Genomic DNA, 26,102 nt, shown 5'->3' on the forward strand with positions numbered 1-26,102 from the left:
CCTGCTCTACATGTTCTACTTAACTCGTGGTGCTACTTCTAGCTTTTTTAGCGCAAAGACATGTTTGGTGTGAACTCCCCCTTTGACCACTGTGGCACAGGTGTTGAACCGAATTGTGTTCCCCGTCAGCATCTGTTTACCCCTATCAGAGCTGGACTGGGTAGAGAAATCGGCCTGGGATTTTTCATGGGAACTGGCCCAAAACTTGTTGGAACATTTTAGCTCATCTCGGCCCATTCGGCATGTTTCACAGCCGACCCACCGGACCGCTTGGTTCTCCCGATGGCCAGTTCGCCCCTGATCGGCCCCAAAGAGCATCGGGTTAGGGTTAGAGTAGGTAGGGTAGGGTATGGAAGGAATAGGGTATGGTACAATATTGTAGGTTAGTGTAGGTAGGGTATGGTATGGTAGTGTAGTTTAGTGTATGGTAGTGTAGGTTAGGGTTAGGGTACGATAGGGTAGTGTAGGTTAGGGTACGATAGGGTAGTGTAGTTTAGTGTTAGTGTATGGTATTGTAGTTTAGTGTTAGAGTATGGTAGTGTAGGTTAGGGTACGATAGGGTAGTGTAGTTTAGGGTTAGGGTATGGTAGTGTAGTTTAGTGTTAGTGTATGGTAGTGTAGTTTAGTGTTAGGGTAGGGTAGTGTAGTTTAGTGTTAGGGTATGGTATTGTAATTTAGTGTTAGAATATGGTAGTGTAGTTTAGTGTTAGGGTATGGTAGTGTAGTTTAGTGTTAGGGTATGGTAGTTTAGTGTTAGGGTATGGTAGTGTAGTTTAGTGTTAGGGTATGGTATTGTAGTTTAGTGTTAGGGTATGGTAGTGTAGTTTAGTGTTAGTGTATGGTAGTGTAGTTTAGTGTGAGGGTATGGTAGTGTAGTTTAGTGTTAGTGTATGGTAGTGTAGTTTAGTGTTAGGGTATGGTAGTGTAGTTTAGTGTTAGGGTATGGTAGTGTAGTTTAGCGTTAGGGTATGGTAGTGTAGTTTAGTGTTAGTGTATGGTAGTGTAGTTTAGTGTTAGGGTATGGTAGTGTAGTGTAGTGTTAGGGTATGGTAGTGTAGTTTAGTGTTAGAGTATGGTATTGTAGTTTAGTGTTAGGGTATGGTAGTGTAGTTTAGTGTTAGGGTATGGTAGTGTAGTTTAGTGTTAGGGTATGGTAGTGTAGTTTAGTGTTAGTGTATGGTAGTGTAGTTTAGTGTTAGAGTATGGTATTGTAGTTTAGTGTTAGGGTATGGTAGTGTAGTTTAGTGTTAGGGTATGGTAGTGTAGTTTAGTGTTAGGGTATGGTAGTGTAGTTTAGTGTTAGAGTATGGTATTGTAGTTTAGTGTTAGGGTATGGTAGTGTAGTTTAGTGTTAGAGTATGGTATTGTAGTTTAGTGTTAGGGTATGGTAGTGTAGTTTAGTGTTAGGGTATGGTAGTGTAGTTTAGTGTTAGGGTATGGTAGTGTAGTTTAGTGTTAGGGTATGGTAGTGTAGTTTAGTGTTAGGGTAAGGTAGTGTAGTTTAGTGTTAGGGTATGGTAGTGTAGTTTAGTGTTAGTGTATGGTAGTATAGTTTAGTGTTAGGGTATGGTAGTGTAGTGTAGTGTTAGGGTATGGTAGTGTAGTTTAGTGTTAGGGTATGGTAGTGTAGTTTAGTGTTAGTGTATGGTAGTGTAGTTTAGTGTGAGGGTATGGTAGTGTAGTTTAGTGTTAGAATATGGTAGTGTAGTTTAGTGTTAGGGTATGGTAGTGTAGTTTAGTGTGAGGGTATGGTAGTGTAGTTTAATGTTAGGGTATGGTAGTTTAGTGTTAGGATATGGTAGTGTAGTTTAGTGTTAGTGTATGGTAGTGTAGTTTAGTGTTAGGGTATGGTAGTGTAGTTTAGTGTTAGTGTATGGTAGTGTAGTTTAGTGTTAGGGTATGGTATTGTAGTTTAGTGTTAGGGTATGGTAGTGTAGTTTAGTGTTAGTGTATGGTAGTGTAGTTTAGTGTTAGGATATGGTAGTTTAGTGTTAGGGTATGGTATTGTAGTTTAGTGTTAGGGTATGGTAGTGTAGTTTATTGTTAGTGTATGGTAGTGTAGTTTAGTGTGAGTGTATGGTAGTGTAGTTTAGTGTTAGTGTATGGTAGTGTAGTTTAATGTTAGGGTATGGTGTGGTAGTGTAGTTTAGTGTTAGTGTATGGTAGTGTAGTTTAGTGTTAGGGTATGGTAGTTTAGTTTAGTGTTAGGGTATGGTAGTTTAGTTTAGTGTTAGGGTATGGTAGTGTAGTTTAGTATTAGGGTATGGTAGTGTAGTTTAGTGTCAGGGTTTGGTATTGTAGTTTAGTGTTAGGGTATGGTATTGTAGTTTAGTGTTAGAGTATGGTAGTGTAGTTTAGTGTTAGGGTATGGTATTGTAGTTTAGTGTTAGGGTATGGTATTGTAGTTTAGTGTTAGAGTATGGTAGTGTAGTTTAGTGTTAGGGTATGGTAGTGTAGTTTAGTGTTAGTGTATGGTAGTGTAGTTTAGTGTTAGGGTATGGTAGTGTAGTTTAGTGTTAGGGTATGGTAGTGTAGTTTAGTGTTAGGGTATGGTAGTGTAGTTTAGTGTTAGAGTATGGTAGTGTAGTTTAGTGTGAGGGTATGGTAGTGTAGTTTAGTGTTAGTGTATGGTAGTGTAGTTTAGTGTTAGGGTATGGTAGTGTAGTTTAGTGTTAGGGTATAGTAGTGTAGTTTAGTGTTAGGGTATGGTAGTGTAGTTTAGTGTTAGGGTATGGTAGTGTAGTTTAGTGTTAGTGTATGGTAGTGTAGTTTAGTGTTAGGGTATGGTAGTGTAGTTTAGTGTTAGAGTATGGTAGTGTAGTTTAGTGTTAGGGTATGGTAGTGTAGTTTAGTGTTAGTGTTAGAGTATGGTAGTGTAGTTTAGTGTTAGGGTATGGTATTGTAGTTTAGTGTTAGGGTTAGGGTATGGTAGTGTAGTTTAGTGTTAGGGTATGGTAGGGTAGTGTAGTTTAGTGTTAGGGTATGGTATTGTAGTTTAGTGTTAGGGTTAGTGTATGGTAGTGTAGTTTAGGGTTAGGGTATGGTATTGTAGTTTAGTGTTAGGGTTAGGGTATGGTAGTGTAGTTTAGTGTTAGGGTATGGTATTGTAGTTTAGTGTTAGGGTTAGGGTATGGTAGTGTAGTTTAGTGTTAGGGTATGGCAGGGTAGTGTAGGTTAGGGTACGATAGGGTAGTGTAGGTTAGGGTAGGTAGGGTATGGTATGGTAGGGTAGGTTAGGGTTAAGGTATGGTAGTGTAGTTTAGTGTTAGGGTTAGGGTATGGTAGTGTAGTTTAGTGTTAGGGTAAGGTAGTGTAGTTTAGTGTTAGGGTAAGGTAGTGTAGTTTAGTGTTAGGGTATGGTAGTGTAGTTTAGTGTTAGGGTATGGTAGTGTAGTTTAGTGTTAGGGTATGGTAGTGTAGTTTAGTGTTAGGGTATGGTAGTGTAGTTTAGTGTTAGGGTATGGTAGTGTAGTTTAGTGTTAGGGTAAGGTAGTGTAGTTTAGTGTTAGGGTAAGGTAGTGTAGTTTAGTGTTAGGGTAAGGTAGTGTAGTTTAGTGTTAGGGTATGGTAGTGTAGTTTAGTGTTAGTGTTAGGGTATGGTATTGTAGTTTAGTGTTAGGGTATGGTAGTGTAGTTTAGTGTTAGTGTTAGGGTATGGTAGTGTAGTTTAGTGTTAGAGTATGGTAGTGTAGTTTAGTGTTAGGGTATGGTAGTGTAGTTTAGTGTTAGAGTATGGTAGTGTAGTTTAGTGTTAGGGTATGGTAGGGTAGTGTAGTTTAGTGTTAGGGTTAGGGTATGGTAGTGTAGTTTAGTGTTAGGGTATGGTAGTGTAGTTTAGTGTTAGGGTATGGCCGGGTAGTGTAGGTTAGGGAACGGTATGGTAGGGTAGGTTAGGGTTAGGGTGTGGAAGTGTAGTTTAGTGTTAGTGTTAGGGTATGGTATTATAGTTTAGTGTTAGGGTATGGTAGTGTAGTTTAGTGTTAGGGTATGGTATTGTAGTTTAGTGTTAGGGATAGGGAAGTGTAGGTTAGTTTTAGGGTATGGCAGGGTAGTGTAGGTTAGGGTAGCGATATGGTAGTGTAGGTTAGGGTAGGTAGGATATGGTATGGTAGGGTAGGTTAGGGTTAGGGTTAGTGTATGGTAGTGTAGTTTAGTGTTAGGGTATGGCAGGGTAGGTAGGGTATGGTATGGTAGGGTAGTTTAGGGTTAGGGTGTGGTAGTGTAGTTTAGTGTTAGGGTATGGCAGGGTAGTGTAGGTTAGGGTACGATAGGGTAGTGTAGGTTAGGGTAGGTAGGGTATGGTATGGTAGTGTAGTTTAGTGTATGGTAGTGTAGGTTAGGTTTAGGGTATGGTAGGGTAGTGTAGGTTATGGTATGGTAGGGTAGTGTAGTTTAATGTTAGGGTATGGTATGGTAGGGTAGTGTAGGTTAGGGTATGGTAGGGTAGTGTAGGTTAGGGTTAGGGTATGGTAGGGTAGTGTAGTTTAGGCTTAGGGTAGTGTAGGTTAGGGTTAGGGTATGGTAGGGTAGTGTAGTTTAGGCTTAGGGTAGTGTAGGCTAGGGTTAGGGTATGGTAGGGTGGTGTAGTTTAGGCTTAGGTTAGTGTAGGTTAGGGTATGGTGGGGTAGTGTAGTTTAGGCTTAGGTTGGTGTAGGTTAGGCTAGGTAAGGTATGGTAGGGTAGTGTAGGTTAGGGTAGGGTAGGGTAGTGTAGTTTAGGGTATGGTGGGGTAGTGTAGGTTAGGGTAGATAGGGTATGTTATGGTAGGTTAGGGTAGGTAGGGAAGGGTTAGGCTTAGGTTTGTGCATGGGCGAATGTATTCTGACAGCTGAGAATGTTACTATCAGATAATGTTCCTCCCAAACAGATCTGCTGGGGGGAAACCGATCCTGATGGGGAAACAGAGTTCGACACAACACCGGCAGGTCTTGCGGTTTCAATGTCTCGTGCTGGAACGCCACCTTTTTTAGACGCTATGTCAAGTTAAATATAACTTTAATATGCGTCTCCACACTCATTCTGTGAATGGCCCCTTAAGACAGCTGTTTTCTGTTCCAGTTTGTTGCATTTCTTTTAACTGTTTTTAAATGCAAGAACGTGTGTTAACAAGTCGTTGTAAATGCCATTAATAATTCTTAATTCCTAAGGCTTGGCCTTTGTATAATTACACAAATAATCGTCTTAAGACTTTGAAATGGCACACAAGAATGGTTACGCAAATAATACTATTTAAAATATTTAGATTTTATTTTGATGATTCAAAATTCAGTTTGATGAAATTGTGTTATGATTTGACCTTTTATTTTATTTTATTTTTTATAGGCCTACCTAGTCCAAGGTCATATCAAACCCAGATGTAAAGGCCAGCATTTCTAGCTGTTTTTAAAAGTGGGAAAGAGGTAAAACTGTGAGCAGTTGATTTCTAGTGGACAGTATAGCGTGCGTGCCAGCAATTCAATGCGTCAAGTTGTAATTCCCATCAAGGGAGTATTTTGTGGATTTCGAAAGGCTGAGATTAAATACGTCAAGACTTTATTATCTCACAGGTGTAAATTTCAGTCGTAAATCATAAGACAACAGACAGTAACCTTAACCCAGAGTATAAAATACGTGTGAAATGAAAATAAAACCACTGTCACTTAAAGCATTTGCGTAACTGTCCACATTTGGGCTCATTACGCACATACAGCAACATAACTGGTGTCTACTTTTGAACTTTTATTCATACATTTAACTAGAGGTCTATTTTGCCATCTCGTGTTGGATGGACACCTCTCCTTCAAAATGGTAAAAAATTGTTGACATGACGTCAACTGAGTGGCTTTATCCAGTGCGCCCTCTCCTCTGGCGGGCGCGCCCCGTTCTTCTCCATAAAGCGCTGCTTGTCAGGTGTGTTGTTCACTGCAGGATCTAACACGTTGCTTACACGTATGGAAAACACTGATATCTAAAACCATTGCCGATATAACCAATCAATAACTTTCTCCATCAAACAATGTCAAACTAAGTGATGTGCGATCAGTGGACGGACCTGCGCTTGCCAGGCACCTGTTGGAGCGCATCAGAATGGGAGATATTCGGAACAACAGCGGAGCTTCGAACAAAAGTTTAATCGATCAACACAAGTTCAGTAGTCTGGAAGATATCGATGTGACCGCTGATGGCAGCCTTGTCCTAAGGATTATCATCTCCGTGGTTTACTCCGTGGTGTGTGCGGTGGGTCTGGTGGGAAACCTTTTGGTGTTTCTCCTCATGAATCAAAGACAAGGGCGAAAGAAATCCACCATTAATTTCTTTGTCATCAATTTAGCTGTTACGGACTTCCAGTTCGTTCTGACTTTGCCTTTCTGGGCAGTAGATACTGCGCTGGATTTCAGCTGGCCGTTTGGAAACGCCATGTGCAAGATCATTTTATCGGTCACTGTGATGAACATGTATGCCAGCGTGTTTTTCCTCACGGCAATGAGCATAACGCGCTACTGGTCCGTTGCATCCGCCTTAAAAATCCCTTCTCGTAAGAGGTCTGTTACGGTGAAATGGACCTGTGCTGTATTGTGGTTCCTGGCGACAATAGCCACAGCTCCAACTTCCATTTTTTCCACAGTGACTGTGGTTGCAGATGAAAAACTGTGCCTCCTCAAGTTTCCAGATGGCAACGATTGGCTCGCCTTTTATCACCTTCAGAAAATAGTCATTGCATTTATCTTGCCGATGTTCATTCTCTCAATATGCTATCTTCTACTCCTGAGGTTTATCCGCCAAAGGGGCGTTCAAAAGAGGCGATCTAAAGTCACCAAGTCGGTAACGGTGGTGGTCCTCTCCTTTTTCATTTGCTGGATGCCAAACCATGCCATCACCCTTTGGGGCGTCCTGGTCAAACTGAACGCGGTGCACTGGGACAAAACATATTACATGGTGCATACTTACGTTTTCCCATTGACTGTTTCTCTAGCCCATACAAATAGCTGTTTAAACCCAGTTTTGTATTGTCTAATGCGGAGAGAGTTTAGAAAAATTCTGCATGGTTTATTATGGCGCATTTCCTCACCTGCGTTCCCTAAAACTGGGAAATTGCATGGAAACAGTGCTGGCATCATTCAAAATCAGGATGACGCAAACATTGGAATTCATTTAAACGTGATTGACAATCAGGGTCAACAATCCATACATCCGACCAGTGGGTTGGGGTGCTGAAGGGGGGGGTGTCTGTAGCGCCCTCTTCAAGCCAAGACAGACAATTAAGTAAAAGGTCTTTAAAGGTTAACCAATTTTTGGTTGCCGGAACATTCTGGGAACGTTAGTTTATGGTAATAAAAAATAACCAAAAGAGAATGTTTCTAGAATGTGTGGAATTGGTACTCAAAAATAACCAAACAGGAACGTGCTAACTTTAAGAGAACGTTCTGTGTTTGCTGGGACACTTCCCATGAACAATTTGGTTAATCAGAGTAGATGAAACGTGTGCATTGTGTAATTACATCAAACGTGAACCATGCTAACAGGGCTGGACTGGGAAGAGAAAGCGTATCGCGGTGCTGTTTTGTGCTCCGTTCTACATATCGCGGCCCATTCCCCACGTTTTGAGGCCGACCCACGCCCGCTCAGTTCTCCCTCTGGCCAGTCCGTCCCTGATCGGCCCCAAAGTGTGTTGGCCCACCGGAAAATGCCTGGTATGCCAGATTGCCATTCCAGCACTGCATACTAACCTTAAAATAATTTTCTGTGTTTGCTGGGACACCCCGGCAAGACGCCGCCCCGGGCGGATGCCCATGTCACCCATGCATAAATCCACCACTGCATCTGACTGTTCCAGTACCAGATAACACATACTGAAAGCCCAGTTTGAAATGAAGATCTAATTACACAATGCACACGTTTCTTCTATTCTGATTAACCAAATTGTTCATGGGAAGTGTCCCAGCAAACACAGAACATTCTCTTAAAGTTAGCACGGTTCCTGTTTGGTTATTTTTGAGTACCAATTCCAAACATTCTAGAAACATTCTCTTTTGGTTATTTTAACGTTACCAGAATGTTCCGGCAACCGAAAATTGGTTAACGTTTAAAAATGTTTTACTTAATAGTCTGTCATGACTTGAAGAGTTTTAATTTGTTTAATTGTTTTGGCCCATACGCGTGAATATCTCATTTAATTTACATGTAGATGGCAAACAATAATGCATGCAATGTATGGCTGCACATTTTTAAGGAGACATTGATGTATTTGGTCTTTGTTTCAGTCACAAGGTTATAGTGTCCTTTTTGCCCTGTTTGTATTTCACTTATCTTTCTTATATTGTTCTTTATCATTATTTTTTGCATGGAAATATGAAATAAAAAATGCATAGAAATGTAAATATATTCTAATGCCTGAAGAAACTGAAAACTGAAGGCATGCTTGCAAAAGTGGACAGAAATGAATAACCTGTAGGCAGCGTTGTGTGTTGTGCATTACTAAGTAATTCATTACTGTAATTAAATTGCTTTTTCATTGAAAAAGTAAATGGATTACTGTAAATGATTCAGATATTTAATTACAGTTACTTCTGATGTAATTGAAAATTAAAATTGAATTTAACATATAATGTTAAAATATATGTTTTCTAATTTAACGCTGCCCCTTTAAATTCTCTGGCCAGTTCATGAATAATGTATTTGATTTTATATGATTTATTTGAAAGAATTTAAAGAACAGTTTCATGTCTATACTTGTATATTTTATCTGGTCGAGGTTATTCAGAGTTTTAGAAAATAATTAGTACAAAGTAATGTAATTACTTTTCAGAAAGAGTAATTAGTACAGTAATCCAATTACACTGTCATTAGTAGTTAGTAATTAATTACTTTTTTTAGAGTAACTTAAACACTGCCTGTGGGCTACATGAGTTGTGATACTTTAATAGTATATGCTGAAAATATTACATTTATTTAGTTCATATTCTGAAATGTATTTTTGTTTTTAGGTCTAACGGTGAGGGAGATAACCAGGTATCTGGTCTCCTAAATTTAATTCAGAGAGCTGTGTATATGGTCAGAAATGATCTTGAAGCTGATAAAGTTACTTAAGTAAAATAAAGCAAATTATTAACACCTGGAGTTTGATTTGTCCTGCTAAACATGGCAACTGAGACAACTGGCAATGGAGAGACCTGAGCTACTATTAATTCAAATATTCCTTGATAAAATAATCTGATAATTATGTTATAACATTATGTGACATCTTGACTAGCATCTTGACTAATCACTTGACTTATTGTTTTTATGCCTGGTAATTGTCCTTGTGGGCATTATAATGTAGCTGTTTAGAGACTACAAGCAAAACATTTAGGGATTCAAAGTGTGTTTTTTCGCCCGCATAATGGTGTAGTTACAGTATCTACCAGTAGGGGCTAACTGACAAAGCTAACCAGCAAACACAAACAGTAATATTCAAGTTTCTAGAATGATAAATTGGGCTCAATATATTGGGATTAAACCAGAGTCGTTATAAATATTGTAACGTTAGTAGGTGGAGGCAGACGAAGGCAGACAAGGGGTGAGGATCTAAATGCGGTTTTATTGAATATAATAGGACAAACAAGACTGGAACAAATAAAACATCCACGATGGGGAAAACAAAACAAAAACACGAAAGACATCCAAGGAATACAAAGGCAGGATTAACATCAACGGAGAGCAAGGGTGACATTCACAGACATCTACATTCAACATCTACAAACAACGATCGACAGAGACTGAACAAACAACCGGGCTTAAATACAGAGTGGTAATGAAGATCAAATGACAAACAGGTGAAAACAATGATGAAAGCTGGCAGTGATGAGGGCCGGGAATTGTGGGAATTGTAGTTATTGAGAGGTGACAGGAGAAACACGGGGCAGACAACAGGGGATCGTGACAAATATGATACTGGCGGGAGATTTAAACGTTAAGCTATGTATGGCGGCTGTAGGAGTAGAAGTTCCACCTTAAAGTTAAAAGAGCCAATCAGCTTTTTGAAAGAAATATACAAATCTGTGTACTCGAAAACGTGCATGCGCATTGACTGGAATAGCCTAAATATCGTGTGTTATTATTTATTTATTTATATTTGAATTTTGCATGATGTGAGGTAAAGAAGCACAATTTACAATTGAGATTGTATTGCTAATTTGAAATATGTAATTTGAACGTTTGAATCTGGACCAAAAGACAGTTCGGGAAATTTCGGTCTTGCCTTGAATTGCTGCCGTGAGTGTAACGCTGCGTTCACACATCCTCTGTGAAGTGGGGCTTGAGTGGCGCTTTTGTCGTTTCGGTGCCCATATTAACAGATGACACAGGTTTACAATGCATGCGTGAGTCATGAGGTGAAGCGTCCCAGATGTGAACGGATAGTTTCGGCATTGAGCCTATTTTTGCCGCTCGGCTCACACTGGACTCAGCGGCTCTGGGTGTAGAAAATCTTTAAAATCGTTTAAATCGAACATACAATACACTACAATCTGCATACAAACAAACACAAATTGACTAAAAACAATGAATAAATAAAACGCATTGCTTTTGTCTGTTTATGTAGGTATGTATGGGCGTTACTACATTAACTGATTACGACTGAGCTCGCTGATTAAAATGCACATGACATGACTGCCGTTTTCAGGGAAACAGCAATTTACCTCATTCTGATTTTTATGGCCACAACAATGGATGAGATCCGACTGATTGTGGAGGTTGATAATTACAAAGTGCTGTAGGGGAGAGGGGGGCACAAAGTAAAAAAAATTTAAAGTTTGTGTAAATGCACTTTGGGTTCAATGTATTTATTTTTTCACATTCATTTTACACATGTCTGGTACAAATACGTGGACTTGTTTCATAAATACAGCGTTTACTTTTTTGCCATCTATCTAGAAAAAATGAAAGTGAAATGCTACAACGGGAGCGGGGCACATTGTATCATGACCATTATAGCAGCTTAAAATCCTCCTCTAACAACTAGATCTGATTTAATTAAAATGAATAGAAGATAAAGTAAAATATTATGTCAATATAAGCCATTTATTAACTTTGTCATTTATATTATATCAATAATTGACAATAAATACACAACGAAGCCACAGCATTGGCCGAAATAATGCATGGTTTGAACACACACACACACACACACACACACACACACACACACACCCACACACACACACACACACACACACACACACAAGGGGAATTATGTAAATTAAATATCTGACTGCATAAAATTGCATATAGTTTGTTCTAATTGGGGCACATTGTAATGCAGCATTACAATGTTACTTCCCTCCCCCACAACCCTCCGAATTTATTAAGGATTAAATAGTGAAGATGTAGAAAAGGTGTGGATACAAATGGGCAATTTTCTGCTGTTGACATCTAACAAGACACTAAACATGTATTCCTCACATGGCATCTGTTTCTTTAATAGTTGGAGCTAATCATTTAGTGCTTGAGTCCATGCTCATGAGAGCTCTGTGTCTCTAGTCCCGCCCTCATAGTAAAACGAAGTGTGATTGGTTGAAGATAGAACATGCTAAGATTGGTCCGAGTAATGTGGCCGTTATCTGATTGGCTTGAGTAGATGATGGTTGGGGTCCATCTATTTGTAGATTTGTGTACAAGTCTTGACCCTAGATTTGTTCGTGTAGCGATCCGCAAATGCAGAATAAATGGCCGCCGGGTGAGTTGACTTGACTTTTAAGGTTGTCTGTAGACATTTACGTTTTAATATCCTGTACATTTCATGTCTAACCGAGGCCACCATGATACTCACATCTAACACTATGTTGATTGAATTATCAGCAATTATATTTATGTAGCTTTCCCTTGGTGTAACAAAGCAGAAATCATATTTTCCACAAGCAAATAGCATTTTGTGCTATTACATTTAGTCATTTTCTCCCCCTCTTACACACAGATATGAGCTAGACATATAAACACATACAGTTTTATACTTTCTTGACTGGTTCATATTTGCTTTATTCTGGATTTTTTAAATATAAAATAATTTACATATTCATATAAAATATTGTATTCCACTATTTTTTATTCACAAACACAACAGACATAAAATAAGAGCAGTAAGCCAAAATTAAATACTAAATACTGTTTTGTCAATCATTTTGAATGTTATTTTAAGATATATTAACACAAAACTTGTTTGCGTGTGAGGTTAGCACACATACCGTATAAAACAATGGAAAAACACATTTTTAGAAGGAGCTCATAGTTCACAAAAGCCAGGTTCACACACAATTGGTCACCACAATTGTCATTTTTTGTGCCACAAATTATATTTAAACAAAAAGCACCAAATAGGGGCATAACTGTGTTTTATTTTTACAACAATATACGGGATTAGTTCAGCCAAAATGACATTCAGTCTCTGAAGAGCAAAGAGCTCTAGTTTCCTTGAGTTGCACGCTTTTCGTTGAGTTGCACGCTTTTCTTGAGTTGCACGCTCTCTGGTCTTCACTGGTTCCTTTTATCTGTGTTAAGTTCGTCTCTGCTATCAGAAATAGCTGTTTCCCTGCTGCTACTCAAGACCTGTATATTTAACATAGTCAAGTCCCCCAATTCCATTTCACTGCCTTCCGGTGGAGGGAACGCAATATCCCCTGCCACTTTCTCCATGTCCTCTTCAGGCTTAAGCACGATATTATCAGGAATGATCTCCACCTCAATATCTGATGAATCCTCGATTTCCTTGAACCATACGGTCTTCTGTCGATCTTCTCTCTTCCTGTCTTTAGCCAGAATGGATTTAACCCTTTCCTTACTTGCCCTTCCTTTGGTTTGGACGGTAGGACTGCTGTGGTGTGCGTGGTTACCGTGTGCCTGGAGACCGCAGGAGCTGCAGTGCCTCTGTCTCTCACGAGGTATCACTCGCACCCTTGTTGCTTGAACTGCATCCGGTCTCCTGTCTCTCAGTTTGGCAAGCCTGGATCTGGATCTCCCCATGTCCCCACCATTTAAGAAACCATCATTGGTGAACTGCATGCTATCTCTCGGGTTTGGCCTGTTAGGGGGCTGAGTAAACTTCAAGCATGGCCCTAAACACTGAATGAGGGCAGAGGGTTAATCTCACAATTTCATGGGCTGTAGATTAGATCTTATGGAACTTTCTTTTAAGCGTCAGTTCTTTTACAAAGTGGACACTCAGAACTGGACTCACTGAGCTTGGATGAGAAGATGCTGACCTCAGACAACTTGAGCCCGTCAGGATTCCCCTTCTTTACACGGGATATGAGATAGCCAATCACAATGAGGCAGAGCACCAGCATAGCAGCCATTACGAAGCCCAGCAAGGCCATGTCTCCTGCACGGTAGCCCTCGTCGGGGACTGGACACCCTGTGCTGAGATGGCGGGTGGGCAAAGAGAAATGTTAGAAAAGTAACCATGCAAAAACCATTACTACTAAAGTATTAACCCTTGTGCACTGTTTGTTAGTCACACTTGTGATGTTCAGTGGGTCAAAAATTGCCATATATATATATATATATATATATATATATATATATATATATATATATATATATATATACTGTACTGATGCCATCTACTGGCCACAGCTGTTATTTCATGTAAAAAAAAAAATATATATATATATATATATATATATATATATATATATATATATATATATATATATATATATATATATATATATATATATTTATTTTTTTACATGAAATAACAGCTGTGGCCAGTAGATGGCATCAGTACTCCATGCATTGGCTGATCACTATAAACTCATGTTCCAACAAACTTCTAGAATTTATCACAAGTTATGCATTGGATACATACAGTATACATTATAAAAAATATGATTTGTCAAATTGTAGCATTTTTATCTAAACCACTTGTGTTGAAGTGTCAGATTTTGCAGTGATGCTCTAATATGCTGTCAAACATGACAATTCTCCACAGGCAAATCTGATTGTGTAACAAAGAAAAGACAGAGTTATTATTTTGTTATCATTTATTTCAAACATCAAAATCCTAGAATAAACTTTGTCACACAGGGATCAGACTCAGGCTTCACCCTATGTGGTCTGTTGTTTGATATATAGAGACAGGTTTATCTACAAACATTTATGCATTTGGCAGATGCTTTTATCCAAAGCGACTTACAGTGCCCTTATTACGGTTACAATTCGCCCGGAGCAACCTGGAATTAAGTGCCTTGCTCAAGGACACAATGGTGGTGGCTGTGGGGATCAAACCAGCAACCTTCTGATTACCAGTTCTGTGCTTTAGCCCACTACGCCATCACCACTCTTAAATTGGTCAGATGATACTGATCTGCAAATCTAGTGATGTGCACATGTTTGTGTGATGGTTAGGGTAAGGTTTAGGGGTAGAGTTTGGAAATAGAAATATTGTTAGCCTGATATGAAATCAATCGAAGTCAATGAGAGATCACTAATAAAGCCAAACGAGTCTGTATGTGTGTGTGGTTGTGTGTGTGCGTGTGTGTTTACATTGAGGATGTTTATAGTCTCACCCCTTCATTTACGTGTGGTTGTGTTCTGTATTGTGTCAACATTTATTGATTTTTATTTGACAATAACAACAACAAAAAAGTATATTTTCTTATAGCGGGTCTTATCGAATCAAGTCCAGATTTTGTGTGTGTGTGTGTATGTTCAGATAGCTAGTGGAGGAAAAGTCACCAAGTCTTGTACCACCAAGGATACAATTTTTAGTGAAAAATAAATAATCATAATACGTCCAAAAAGACTCAAACAGCACACAAGGAATAAGACTACTATATTTATTTTTCATTCAAAAATGACTTACATGGTACTACAACCACAGAGAGTGCAGCTGTTCCCGACTCACCAGTGGATACATCCACTGCCCGAAGCTGTTCAAACCAGGTAGAAGACAAAACATTGAATTCAAACTTCACAGTTTTCAGCCTTATAATCATGAGACCATGTACCTGTAAACATCACTTGTCTCATGGTTCATCTCAATTTCATTAGTTGCCAAATTGATTAGTGTGGTGGAAATGGGGGACTGTGGGACATTCGTAATGTTGGAAAAAAAAGCTGGAAATTATTTTCACACAGCAAATATCGAAATGTGTTTATTTCACTCTTTGGCCATGAAAACGCACTAATTTCAAGACAATGACTGATTTTTAAAGATGAATGTTACTTTGTACAGCCTTGCAAAAAAGAGAAGTTTACTCTGAATTGCTATCCGGTGGCAGGACACTAGCACAACTGTGTTTCGGACCGCACAAGGTAATGCATAGGGCCATGATGCTTGTTACGTTTTGTTTGTTAGTGTGGACAAGCAACTTTTGGAAAACTTTTGAAAACACCAGTTTGGACAGAGTTTTCAAATCAATCTGGCTTAATGTGTCTGTGGCAGGGCGGAGTGCAAGGCCAGGTCGTGATGCTACACACCCGGCCACTAAACAGGCTAATTAGCCCTCGAGAGGGATAAAGGCCGACCGGAGACGGCAGTGCGACAGAGAGAGATTTACGGGCAGCTGCCAGACACGTGTATGTGTGTGTTTGTCTTTTTGGTTCAGTACTTTGTTAAACTATTATTTATATCGTCAAGCCGGTTGTTGTATTATACATGCAGAAGAATTGAAACAACATGATTTGAATCTAGGAAAAACCCAACCTTTTTAATCCTGGAATTCTTCAACATCATAAATTAACGGACCGAGCATCAACAATCCTACTGAAGGCTTTGGACAATAAAATGGTCAAGACACTCTAAACACCATAATAAATAAGCAAAAAGGCTCATTGGTCAGAAAGGCCCCTCAGCGTGACCTTCTGAACTTCCACGCAGAGTTAAAGCAGACTTTCATTTGAAAGGTCTCCAAAAGAAACCTGGATTAAGATGAAACACATTTCATCTTAATCCAGGAACAGTCTACACAAAGTCACAGTTCTTTACCGATTTAACCTTCTGAAATGTACAGAAAGCATTTAAATCCACGATTTATACAAGACCTAGTCTTGCTAGGTAATTCTGACCTGTGGTAACTTGTATAACTGACAAATTAATGATTATAGCCTGATGTACCTCTTTAAAATGTGTGTAATGTTTTATCCACTTTGTATATACAAGGAATTAACCAGTATGATTTGTAATCAGGGATTTTCATGTTTTGTTACCTACACGTATAATATTCGTGAAAGAATGTCAAATTTGGTATGCAAACGCTCACTTGGTTACATGGAGGAAGCTGAGGCCTCACTTCAAAGCCAACCTCATCATTCCTACAGACAATAACTATCCGATCTTACAGAGGTCCAAAACATCGACGGAACGATATTTCGACCAAGAGTCAAGAACCATGCTGGTGTATTAGTTAAATACTTTGGGTAATCCGATAGCAAATCGATGTAGATTCAAGTAAGGTGAAATGGTTCTTCAGGCATTGTCAACAGACTCCATAAAGTCCCTTTTCACTGTATTGATCATTTACTTCACATTCTGTCACTCTTCTCACCAACCGGTCTCATGTGTATATGTGTTAGATTAGATTTATGTTTAGAATAGCAATGAAGTTTGTCTGTATTCAAAGATGATTTGACTGTGGTATATTTTGATATATAATCTCATCCCTGTTTCTAAAAGACGTTGCTTCAAAGCTGTACCTAAATACGTGTGATATTATTTTCAATAAGCCATGAGGATAATATCACTCCAATACGTGAATTAATCATAATTCACTTATTAAAGCTAATTCCTTACAGTAGCAATTGTGAGCGGATATGACGAGACGTTGTATTACGATTTTAATGGTGGAGAATTTTATTCAGACAAATAATCTAGTTATTGGTCATTTATCTAATTTATAATGGTTGTCTAACTAACTTGCGACTGAGTCATTATATATTGTCTTACATAGTAATGTAGAATCAAGACAGTTTAATTTAATTCATAGCTCACATATTTCGAGACCCTAAATACCCTTACATATAATGCTGTGAGAATGCGGGCACTTTAACGGTTCCCGTCTACATTCATCAGTACCAAATATCCTACACGGTTCTCGCCTCCTCCTTTCCATTAATCCCTTTACAGTGTCTTTATTTTAGATCATCATAGTTTTGATCATTTATTAATTTGTATTTTATTATGGATTTTCATAGTATAATATTGCAAGCCTGGCTCTGGGACAAGGCCAAAAAGTAAAGTACCAAAATGATGAAGGACTGGTTAAAAGTTTCCCATTCAGTGTTAATGTGTCCTTCACACACACAAAACATTGTTTCACTTAAATTTAACCCCTGGGACATGAAGTTAAATAAACACCCATATCCTTACCTGTAAAGCAAAGGAATCAGTCCGAACGACTTTCTTCAGAAGTATAAATCCATCTGTTGTGATATTAACATAACTGCTATATTGCACTTCATATCGAATGTCAGGATTGATTCCCTGTGAAGTAAAGATCCTATTTTATTAATGGTTATGAGTGACCATGACTTTGCAAGAAGCAGGGACGGGTTACCGACCGGGCCAATGGCCAGGGAATTCCAGGGGGCCCTTGACTGCCCAGGGGTGCGTGATGTAGTTTGGTGGCCCTTGACCACCCCCCCACCCACCTACTTGAAAACCTTTTAGGTAGAGGGGGGCCCTTGGAGATAATTTGCAAGTCATAATCCGTCCCTGGCCAGAAATACTGTATGCTCATGGATTAACTGCTTTGGTTGCTTTTCTGTCAAACAGTCTAACCCTGCTCATAAACATAAACTACCTATACAATCATAAGTAAATTATATACAGGTATAGGGAAGATACAGTAGGTACAACATATTCTTCAAGCCCCAATCCCAACCCTGGCACTAAACAACACCCTAAAGTGTCTTTGATTGGTTGATTTTTAGCTGGTGATGTTGAAACATAATGATGGTTCAGTAACAAGATCTACTTGGCAAAATCTTGGTAAGCAATCTCTATAAGCATCTTTACACTGCAGAGTTAAGCCTGCTCTGAGCCAGCTCAATATTCTGTGAATAGATGCAAAAGCCAGACTAAATTCAGTCTGCTCTGCCACACCTCAGCCCTTAGTATGCTGCTTAAAATTTGAGCTCATATTTAATAATTTAGTATCATATTTAAAAGCATGACTTCATATTTTCATTCATTTCACGTTTGTGTTTTCATAATGTTGCATTTAAAGCATTAATCTCATAACATTATCTATGCAGCTGTTACTGCTGTAAATGCATTTAAACCTGCTCTGAGCAGCATTAAACGGTCTGTGCCTAAATACCACTTTAGATGCAGCTTCAGTTCCCCCTATGCAGTGTAAAGATGGCTTATGACATATGCAATTTTTTTATTGTAATACATGGAGTGTTTAAGATGCAACTTACATTTGCAAAATCTTCGTCCCTTGCTCTCACTCTAAAGGGTCTGTTTGACATCCTGTCCCTTAGGACCATGTTTTCCGGGCCTGAATTACTGTAAACATACCCTTCATACCGTTCCTTCTCAAACCTTGGAGGATTTCTGCTCTTTTTCATGACATCTATGGTGACTGAAGTGGTGGCAAACTGATCTCTGTTTGTTACCTGGGAAGCCTGGAAGGACAGATAAAAGCTGGGTTGCTTTATCAAAATCAAGATCTGATGTAAAGCAAAACAGTTCACTAGATCTGCTCTCAAACCCAAACCAGACATAATGAGACTGAACTGCTTGAAGGAATAACTCACTCAAAATGAAAACCTCTGTTCACCCATCATTTGTTCACCCTCGAGTTTCTATCCTTTGTAAAACACAAAAGGAAGATGTTAGGCAGCATGTTAGTCTCAGTCACCATTCACTTTCATTGAATCTGTTTTCCACACTATGAAATTGAATGGTGACGGAGATTAAAATTCTGCTTCAAATCTCCTTTTAGCGTTAAACAGAAGACAGAAAGGCATACGGGTTAAGAACAACATGAAGGCATAATTTACATTTTTCAGTGAACAACCCCTTGAAATACTTCATTACATTTTCCCATGTAACTCACCAAAACTAAGAGTGATATTGGGCCTGCTATATCTGCTGGTTTCAGCATGGTGATGTTGCCAGAGTTCTCATCAATCTGAAATATATTGTCTTCATTTCCTGGATGCAATGACAGAAATAATAGTCTGTGCATGTGGAACTGTATGAGTGCAGAGGGAACCGTTACTGTCAAAAGAAAATGCATTAATACCTCGAACAATTTTATAGCTGATCACTTCATTTCTGCTTTTATCCCCATCTCTGGCATACACTGGACCTGGCTGCAATTGCAATGTTCCATCCTTGAAATACAAATTGTGTTTGTATCATTTTGAAACACAAGACTGCATGCCCTGAACATTGTTATAACAACCATTAAAAGTGGGTAGAAATGACTGATACCTGTTTCTCTGTTAAGTTCACCCTGCCTCTGTAGCCCAAGCTTAGACAGATTTTGGCATTGCCAATGGTTACTCTTGTACATGGTTGGAACCAGGGAGGACGATTATCAATGTCTTTTATATTGACAATGATGGTTGTTGATGCTGTGAAGGATAGTTCCCCCAATTCTGACGCAGGTGGAGTATCCTGTTTAATTCAACTGCTTGTTAAAAAGGAGATTTTATACTACTGTGTACTAACATTAAATACATGCAATACAATGCAATTATTGCGTAACTACAAATTGTTCTGCAAAATTCTCACAAGGCTTACATTTGCTGCTACTGAGGTTGAGGTACGGGTATGTTTAGGGTTAGGGTTTTGGGTAAGGATTGGGTTAGGGTTAGGCTCAAGGTTATGGGTAAAGTTAACAGTGTTACTACAGAGGTAATTAAATGCAGGTGCATTAAATGTAAGTACAATACCACAACATATGCACATAATAAGGATATTGTATCTAATACTTAAGTACATAGTAGTTAAAGACACCTTATATAAAGTGGGACCAAAGTTTCTAACAGCTTCAACACTCAAGGGAAACAACACCATTTCACACACCTGAACATTCAAGATCAGTTTCACCTGTTGGACAACATCATAATCCAAAACCTTGTTCACGAGGATGCTTGGTATATACATGGTCTCAAGTCTGAAGTACCTGTTCTGTAACAAGAACATTTTGACATCATTTACTTTACCTCCATGTCATTGTAAATAGCATATCAGTCCCATAGCTCTCAAATCTCATTTACACGTGCACAATCTTCTTTCAATGGAAGGAAGTCAGAAAAAAAGAATTAAGGCTTTGGTACGACACGCATTAACTAAATGAATGGAGTACATACCACAGTTGGCTCCATAGAATAATACAGAACTTCTGAGTCATCATCTATTGCTTCAATCAGGGCAATGCTGGTATTAACTGGTATGAGCTGTGCAATATGACAGAATGCAACATTATGATATAGAATGGACACATCTTTACTGTAACATTGTATGCTTCGCTCTTTTATTTTACCATCAACAACAACGACGACGACTAGTCAAGCTCTCACCTCATTTATGTCAATTGTATACTCGCTCTGAGAAAATGATGGAGGGTTGTCATTGATATTCTCAACACGAACAAGCACAATCAGAGTGATCTGTAGGTAAAGAGTTCAGTTCTAATTGAACATCCATCGAAACCTGGTTGAATGTTGTGTCACTTTGAATGCCAAGCCTGATGCCAATATGTCCACTATTTTTTCAGATCCTCCCCAATCAGTGAGACAAATGTCACTTTTTACCCTACGGTTATATGGGCTGCCATAGACGTTGATGGAGAAAATACTGAATAATAGGAAAACATACAGGTACAGTACCTATGCCATTTTTGGTGCTTAATCCCAGACAACTACATGTAGCTATAAAGCATAGCTCAAATATAACAGATTACAAGCATGACATTAACCTGTTTAGAGTCCTTTACTTTAGATGGATCAACAATATACAGTAAGTGGACTGTGTGACTTACACTTCTGAAGCCAGTTTTATTACACCGGACCAGGACTGTTAGTTCTTCAGGGCTTGAAAGGGTCTGAAAAACAGATTAACATCAAACTTTTGTGGTCTTTCGTTATGAATCTTCATGTCCCCCTGCTGGAATAATCAAGTCATACCATTTTAGGATGGTCAAACTGCTAAAATGGTTGATGGTCTGTTGCTAGTCAAGGTTCACAAGTTGGCAGTCCAGTTGATAAACCATTAAGACCAGCTTAAACCAGCTAATGACCAAAAATGACTAGCTTGGACCAAATGTAGAGGCCATGTAAAACCCAACTACCATCAGAGGCTGATTTTCCAGCAGGGACATACGTAGCAGGTTTCAATGCTAAATTTGGAAAACACAAAGGAAATAAACATACTTCAAAATCCAAGCCTTTCTTTGCTATCAGGTCTGGACCTCTCAAATCAAAGGCATTCCCAGGATTCCCTGTGAGATTCAGCGTTACATCTTTTGTTGTTGTGTTAATATGGACAACAAATGTGTCAGCGGTGTTGTTCTCTTTTATTGTCACAGGCTCTGAGGGGACAGTGCAAACTGCAGAGAGAAGACATATATTACCAATCTACATGACCAGGTACGATGGCAGACACCAAAATATAGAGCCCATTTTTAAGAAAATTTAAGAAAATGTATTTTAGAAATGTTTATGATTAATATTGTAGATCATACATTAATATATACACCAATAATGTTCTCTGATTTTTGAGATAAATGTCAAAACATGTCCTACATACTGAAGCAGTCTTATGATAAAAATCTAGAAATTAGTGGCCCGGGTAGCTCAGTGGTAAAGCTGCTGACTACCACCCCTGGAGTTCGCTAGTTTGAATCCCAGGGCGTGCTGAGGGACTCCAGCCAGGTCTCCTAAGCAACCAAATTGGCCCGGTTGCTAGGGAGGGTAGATTCACATGGGGTAACCTCCTTGTGGTCACTATAATGTGGTTCGCTCTCGGTGGGGCGCGTGCTGAGTTGAGCGTGGATACCGCAGTGAAGCTTACACACGTGCTGCGTCTCCGCGGTAATGCGCTCAACAAGACACGTGATAAGATGCGCAGGTTGACGGTCTCAGACGTGGAGGCAGCTGGGAATCAACCTCCGCCACCCGGATTGAGGCGAGTCACTACACGACCACAAGGACTTAGAGCGCATTGGGAATTGGGCATTCCACATTGGGTGAAAAATGGGAAATTCAAAATAATACAAATACTGGAAAATCTAAAGGAAATGTGTCTACTTAGGACATTTATTATTTATATTTTTAGTTTAAAAATGCATAAATATCAAATGAAATATTTTACAGTTGTAAATTGTTGTTTTAACTGTATATTTTACTGTGCAATGCCATCGTTTATATTATTAAATGACAACCTTAAAGAGGCCATATTATGCTTTCCTTTAGTGTGTAATATAGCTGTTTGTGCATGTGAAAAATCTGCAAAGTTACAAAGCACAAAGTCCACGCCAAAGAGAGTTACTCTCTCCCACAGAAAACACTGCTCCTGAACTGCCCGAAACACAGTCCAGCCATTACTTCCGTGACTTAGCTATGTCACTGTGTGACACATTAGCATAATGCTAAGGGCTACTACTTCGGTTATGGTAAGGGGAGTTACATTTCCGACACATGCTCTATGCGTTTGACCAGTCACAACAGACTGGGCCAGCTGACCAATCAGAGCAGACTGGGCTTTTCAGAAAGGGTGGCTTTAAAGAGACAGGAGCTAATACAGAGCGTTTCAGACAGAGGGTGTAAAGAGGATCAACAACAGTGTACAGTATGAGAAACATAATGTGTTTTTGAACATTAAAGCATGTAAACCTATTCTAGTAGACCCCCCAAAATACAATTATGAACATGCAAATGAGCATAATATGGGCTCTTTAATATACAAACCTTCTGAAACTATAAAAATCTGCTTTTCACTTCATAATGTATCACTCACACAAACACTGAACACCATCAGGGTAACACATGTGAAATTTAAATTATAAAATAAACATGAACTAAACTACATTAAATACAACACAGAACACCTCAATGTTCCATACATGATATTAAAAATAAGAAGAAACAGCTATTTCCATAAAATATCATGAAATATGATGGGTCACGCAGGGAACTGTATTTTTATAAACTAAAATTAACCAAGATTGATAAATGCTGTAAAAATTTATTTTTCATCATTTTTCATAAGTTACACTACTTCAGTCTAATTTTGTATATTTTAACTTAAATTAAAAGCTGTTTTTGGCATTGTAATGAGAAACTGTATAGAGCATTAAAGGTTTTGAGGGGCACTTTATTTATTAATTTGTTAGTAGTGACGCAATATTCGCTGGAAAACACTTGAACATCTACACTTGACTCTTGTGACACCAATAAAGACAGGGCAGGGCAATTAAATTATACTATGAAATTGCATGATGGATATTGAGAGACCGATACATTGTGTCGCACTGACACAATAGTGATGCTTTCTGCATATTTTGATATCTAAAATCTGAAACAAGAGTCACTTACTTTTCTCAGCAAAGCAGATTTTGTGAAGAAATAATGCGAGCAAGCAGGCAAGGATGGTAGTTGTGGATTTGTTTCTAAATATCCTGTCCATTTCCCAATTTCTGACACAAACAAATAAGTATGGAGGACTGTGAGACTGTGGCACCAGCTGGTACTTCTTCACATAAAGCACTGACTGTGTTGCCTGATGAGTGGGAGTCGACTCCAGTCGCAATGTTTGTGACTTCATCTTACAGTCATATATTGCCTAAAGAGCTTGCCAACAGCGGACGGTTCCCTCCCACCAAAATACTTGCATCTGCTTTTCAGGGCTCATTTTGTTTTATAAGTGCAAGTATTTCTACTGGTGCAAAAAGTATTGCACAGGAATGTGGATGCCGCCATTTTAATCCAACAATTTGGAAAACCTTCAGTCGAGATGACAAAAAATCAATATGAAACAAACTACAAATATCTGACACTAGGCATGAATAGAAACTATTCTAAAAGATATTATAGAATAATTTGTAAATGGACAACCTGCAACAAAATATTTGGTCCCAAAGTGATATTCGGGCAGGTGCAGAGCTGGACAGGGAAGAGAAATTGGCCTGGGATTTTACATGGCAACTGGCCCAATAGCTGTCCTTTTCTGCATAGTGCGGTGGCTCATTTTTGCTTATCGTGGCCCATTAGGCATGTTTCGGGGCCGACCCACCGGCCCGCTCGGTTCTCCCACTGACCAGTCCGGCCAGTAAATTCCCGGTATGCCAGATTGCCAGTCCAGCCCTGGGCAGGTGTATTTCATCACATTTACAGTAATTTGGACATGTTCCTCTAATGTCTGACAACCTGAAAGTGTCCAAATACTTTTCATCTTATAACCCTAATTCTGATGTTGGGACAGGATGGAAAATGCTAATGAAAACAAAAAGGAGTGATTCTATTCAAAAGCACTACAACAACACATTATTTAATGTTTTACCTTGTGATTCTTTTCTTTTTCTTTTTTATACACACACATTTCAAATCAGATGATTGCAACACGCTCCAAAACTGCTCCAAAACTGTTGGGACAGTTAAGTGTTTACCACATTATAACATCACCATTTCTTCTAATAACACGATTGGGCACTGAAGTTTGTTAAGTTTAGCTAGTTGAATTTCCCCCATTCATCCATTATTCAGGTCTTCAGCTGCACAATTGTTCGGGGCCTTCGTTGCTGTATCTTCTGTTTCATAATGCTCCACACATTATCAATTGGAGCGACAGGTCAGGACTGCCGGCAGGACAATCTAGCACCCACAATCTCTACTTATGCAGCCATGCAGTTGTAAACAGGGCAGTATGTGGTTTAGCGTTGTCCAGCTGGAAAATCACTTCTGAATGTGCGAGATCTCTGATCCCTCAGATGTCACTGTCTTAAACACCATAATTTGTCTGTAATGAATATTGACATGTGCTCGGGAATACTTCGGTAAACCTTTGTTACTCAACATTATTCGCCGCTGAATCCACAGATGCAAGTTAAGGCTTTACTTTGCAAAGGAGAAGCCGTACATCAACACTGTCCAGAAGTGCTGTCGACTTCCCTGGGCTCGTTCTCATCTTAGTATGGAAAGTAGAACAGTGGAATCTTGTTTTGTGGTCCAACAAGTACCTCTCCAGGCAAAAGAGGAAAAGGACCATCCAAGCTATTGGGACTGGGGGGTCAGTGCCCATGGTACAGGTAACTGGCACATCTGTGAGGAAACCATTAACGCAGAAATATATGTACACAGGAGAGGAAGAGCAGTAAGGATTGACACCTGGGGAAAATTATCTCTAACAGCCGTGAAGAGCTAGAGAGAGATAAAGAGTAGCCTGAGCCACAGTTGAGCGACAGAGACACACGCAGTCTTATTGACAGATGCAATAAGTGTGCATATATGCTGAAAAGTGTGTGCAATAAGAGTGTGTGCAATAAGTGTATATATGCTGAAAAGTGTATGCAATAAGTGTGTGTGCAATAAGAGTGTGTGCAATAAGAGTGTGTGCACATTTGCTGCCATCCAGACTCCGTCATTTACAGGGATGGCAGTGCATTTTCCAGCAGGAGAATTCCAAACCACATACATAAGGATTGACACCTGGGGAAAATTATCTCTAACAGCCATGAAGAGCTAGAGAGAGATAAAGAGTAGCCTGAGCCACAGTTGAGCGACAGAGACACACGCAGTCTTATTGACGGATGCAATAAGTGTGCATATATACTGAAAAGTGTGTGCAGTAAGAGTGTGTGCAATAAGAGTGTGTGCAATGAGTGTGTATATGCTGAAAAGTGTATGCAATAAGAGTGTGTGCAATAAGATTGTGTGCAATAAGAGTGTGTGCACATTTGCTGCCATCCAGACTCCGTCATTTACAGGGATGGCAGTGCATTTTCCAGCAGGAGAATTCCAAACCACATATTGCCCGGATTACAAGTGCATGACTGCGTAAGCAGAGAGTGCGGGTGCTTGATTGGCCTGCCTGCAGTCCTGTCTCCAACTGAGAATGTGTGGCGCATTATGAAGCACAAAATACAGCCTCGAAGGTCCTGTACAATTGCGCAGCTGAAGTCCTGCATAATAGATGA

The 26,102-nt window shown here is 39.2% G+C and overlaps 2 protein-coding genes across 2 annotated transcripts; one reads left to right on the forward strand and one right to left on the reverse strand.

The window, feature by feature from the left end:
• Positions 1-281: 281 nt before the first annotated feature.
• On the forward strand, positions 282-7,194 carry LOC127645629 (relaxin-3 receptor 1-like). Its single transcript, XM_052129304.1, has 2 exons — positions 282-304; positions 6,066-7,194. Exon 2 carries the CDS (start codon positions 6,067-6,069, stop codon positions 7,192-7,194), a length of 1,128 nt encoding a protein of 375 aa, XP_051985264.1. The 5' UTR covers positions 282-304; position 6,066.
• A 3,588-nt stretch (positions 7,195-10,782) lies between these two features.
• LOC127644878 (cadherin-related family member 5-like) lies at positions 10,783-23,672 on the reverse strand. Its single transcript, XM_052128294.1, has 14 exons — positions 23,506-23,672; positions 21,343-21,518; positions 20,952-21,014; positions 20,491-20,580; positions 20,281-20,367; positions 19,994-20,098; positions 19,397-19,582; positions 19,206-19,296; positions 19,017-19,114; positions 18,376-18,582; positions 17,321-17,434; positions 14,816-14,882; positions 13,212-13,363; positions 10,783-13,071 (listed from the first exon to the last, which is right to left on the reverse strand). The coding sequence occupies exons 1-14, from the start codon at positions 23,594-23,596 to the stop codon at positions 12,484-12,486; spliced, it is 2,115 nt and encodes a 704-aa protein (XP_051984254.1). The 5' UTR covers positions 23,597-23,672; the 3' UTR covers positions 10,783-12,483.
• Between the last annotated feature and the right edge of the window lie 2,430 nt (positions 23,673-26,102).

Source organism: Xyrauchen texanus, chromosome 1 (assembly GCF_025860055.1).
Source record: "Xyrauchen texanus isolate HMW12.3.18 chromosome 1, RBS_HiC_50CHRs, whole genome shotgun sequence".
Lineage (NCBI taxonomy): Eukaryota > Metazoa > Chordata > Actinopteri > Cypriniformes > Catostomidae > Xyrauchen > Xyrauchen texanus.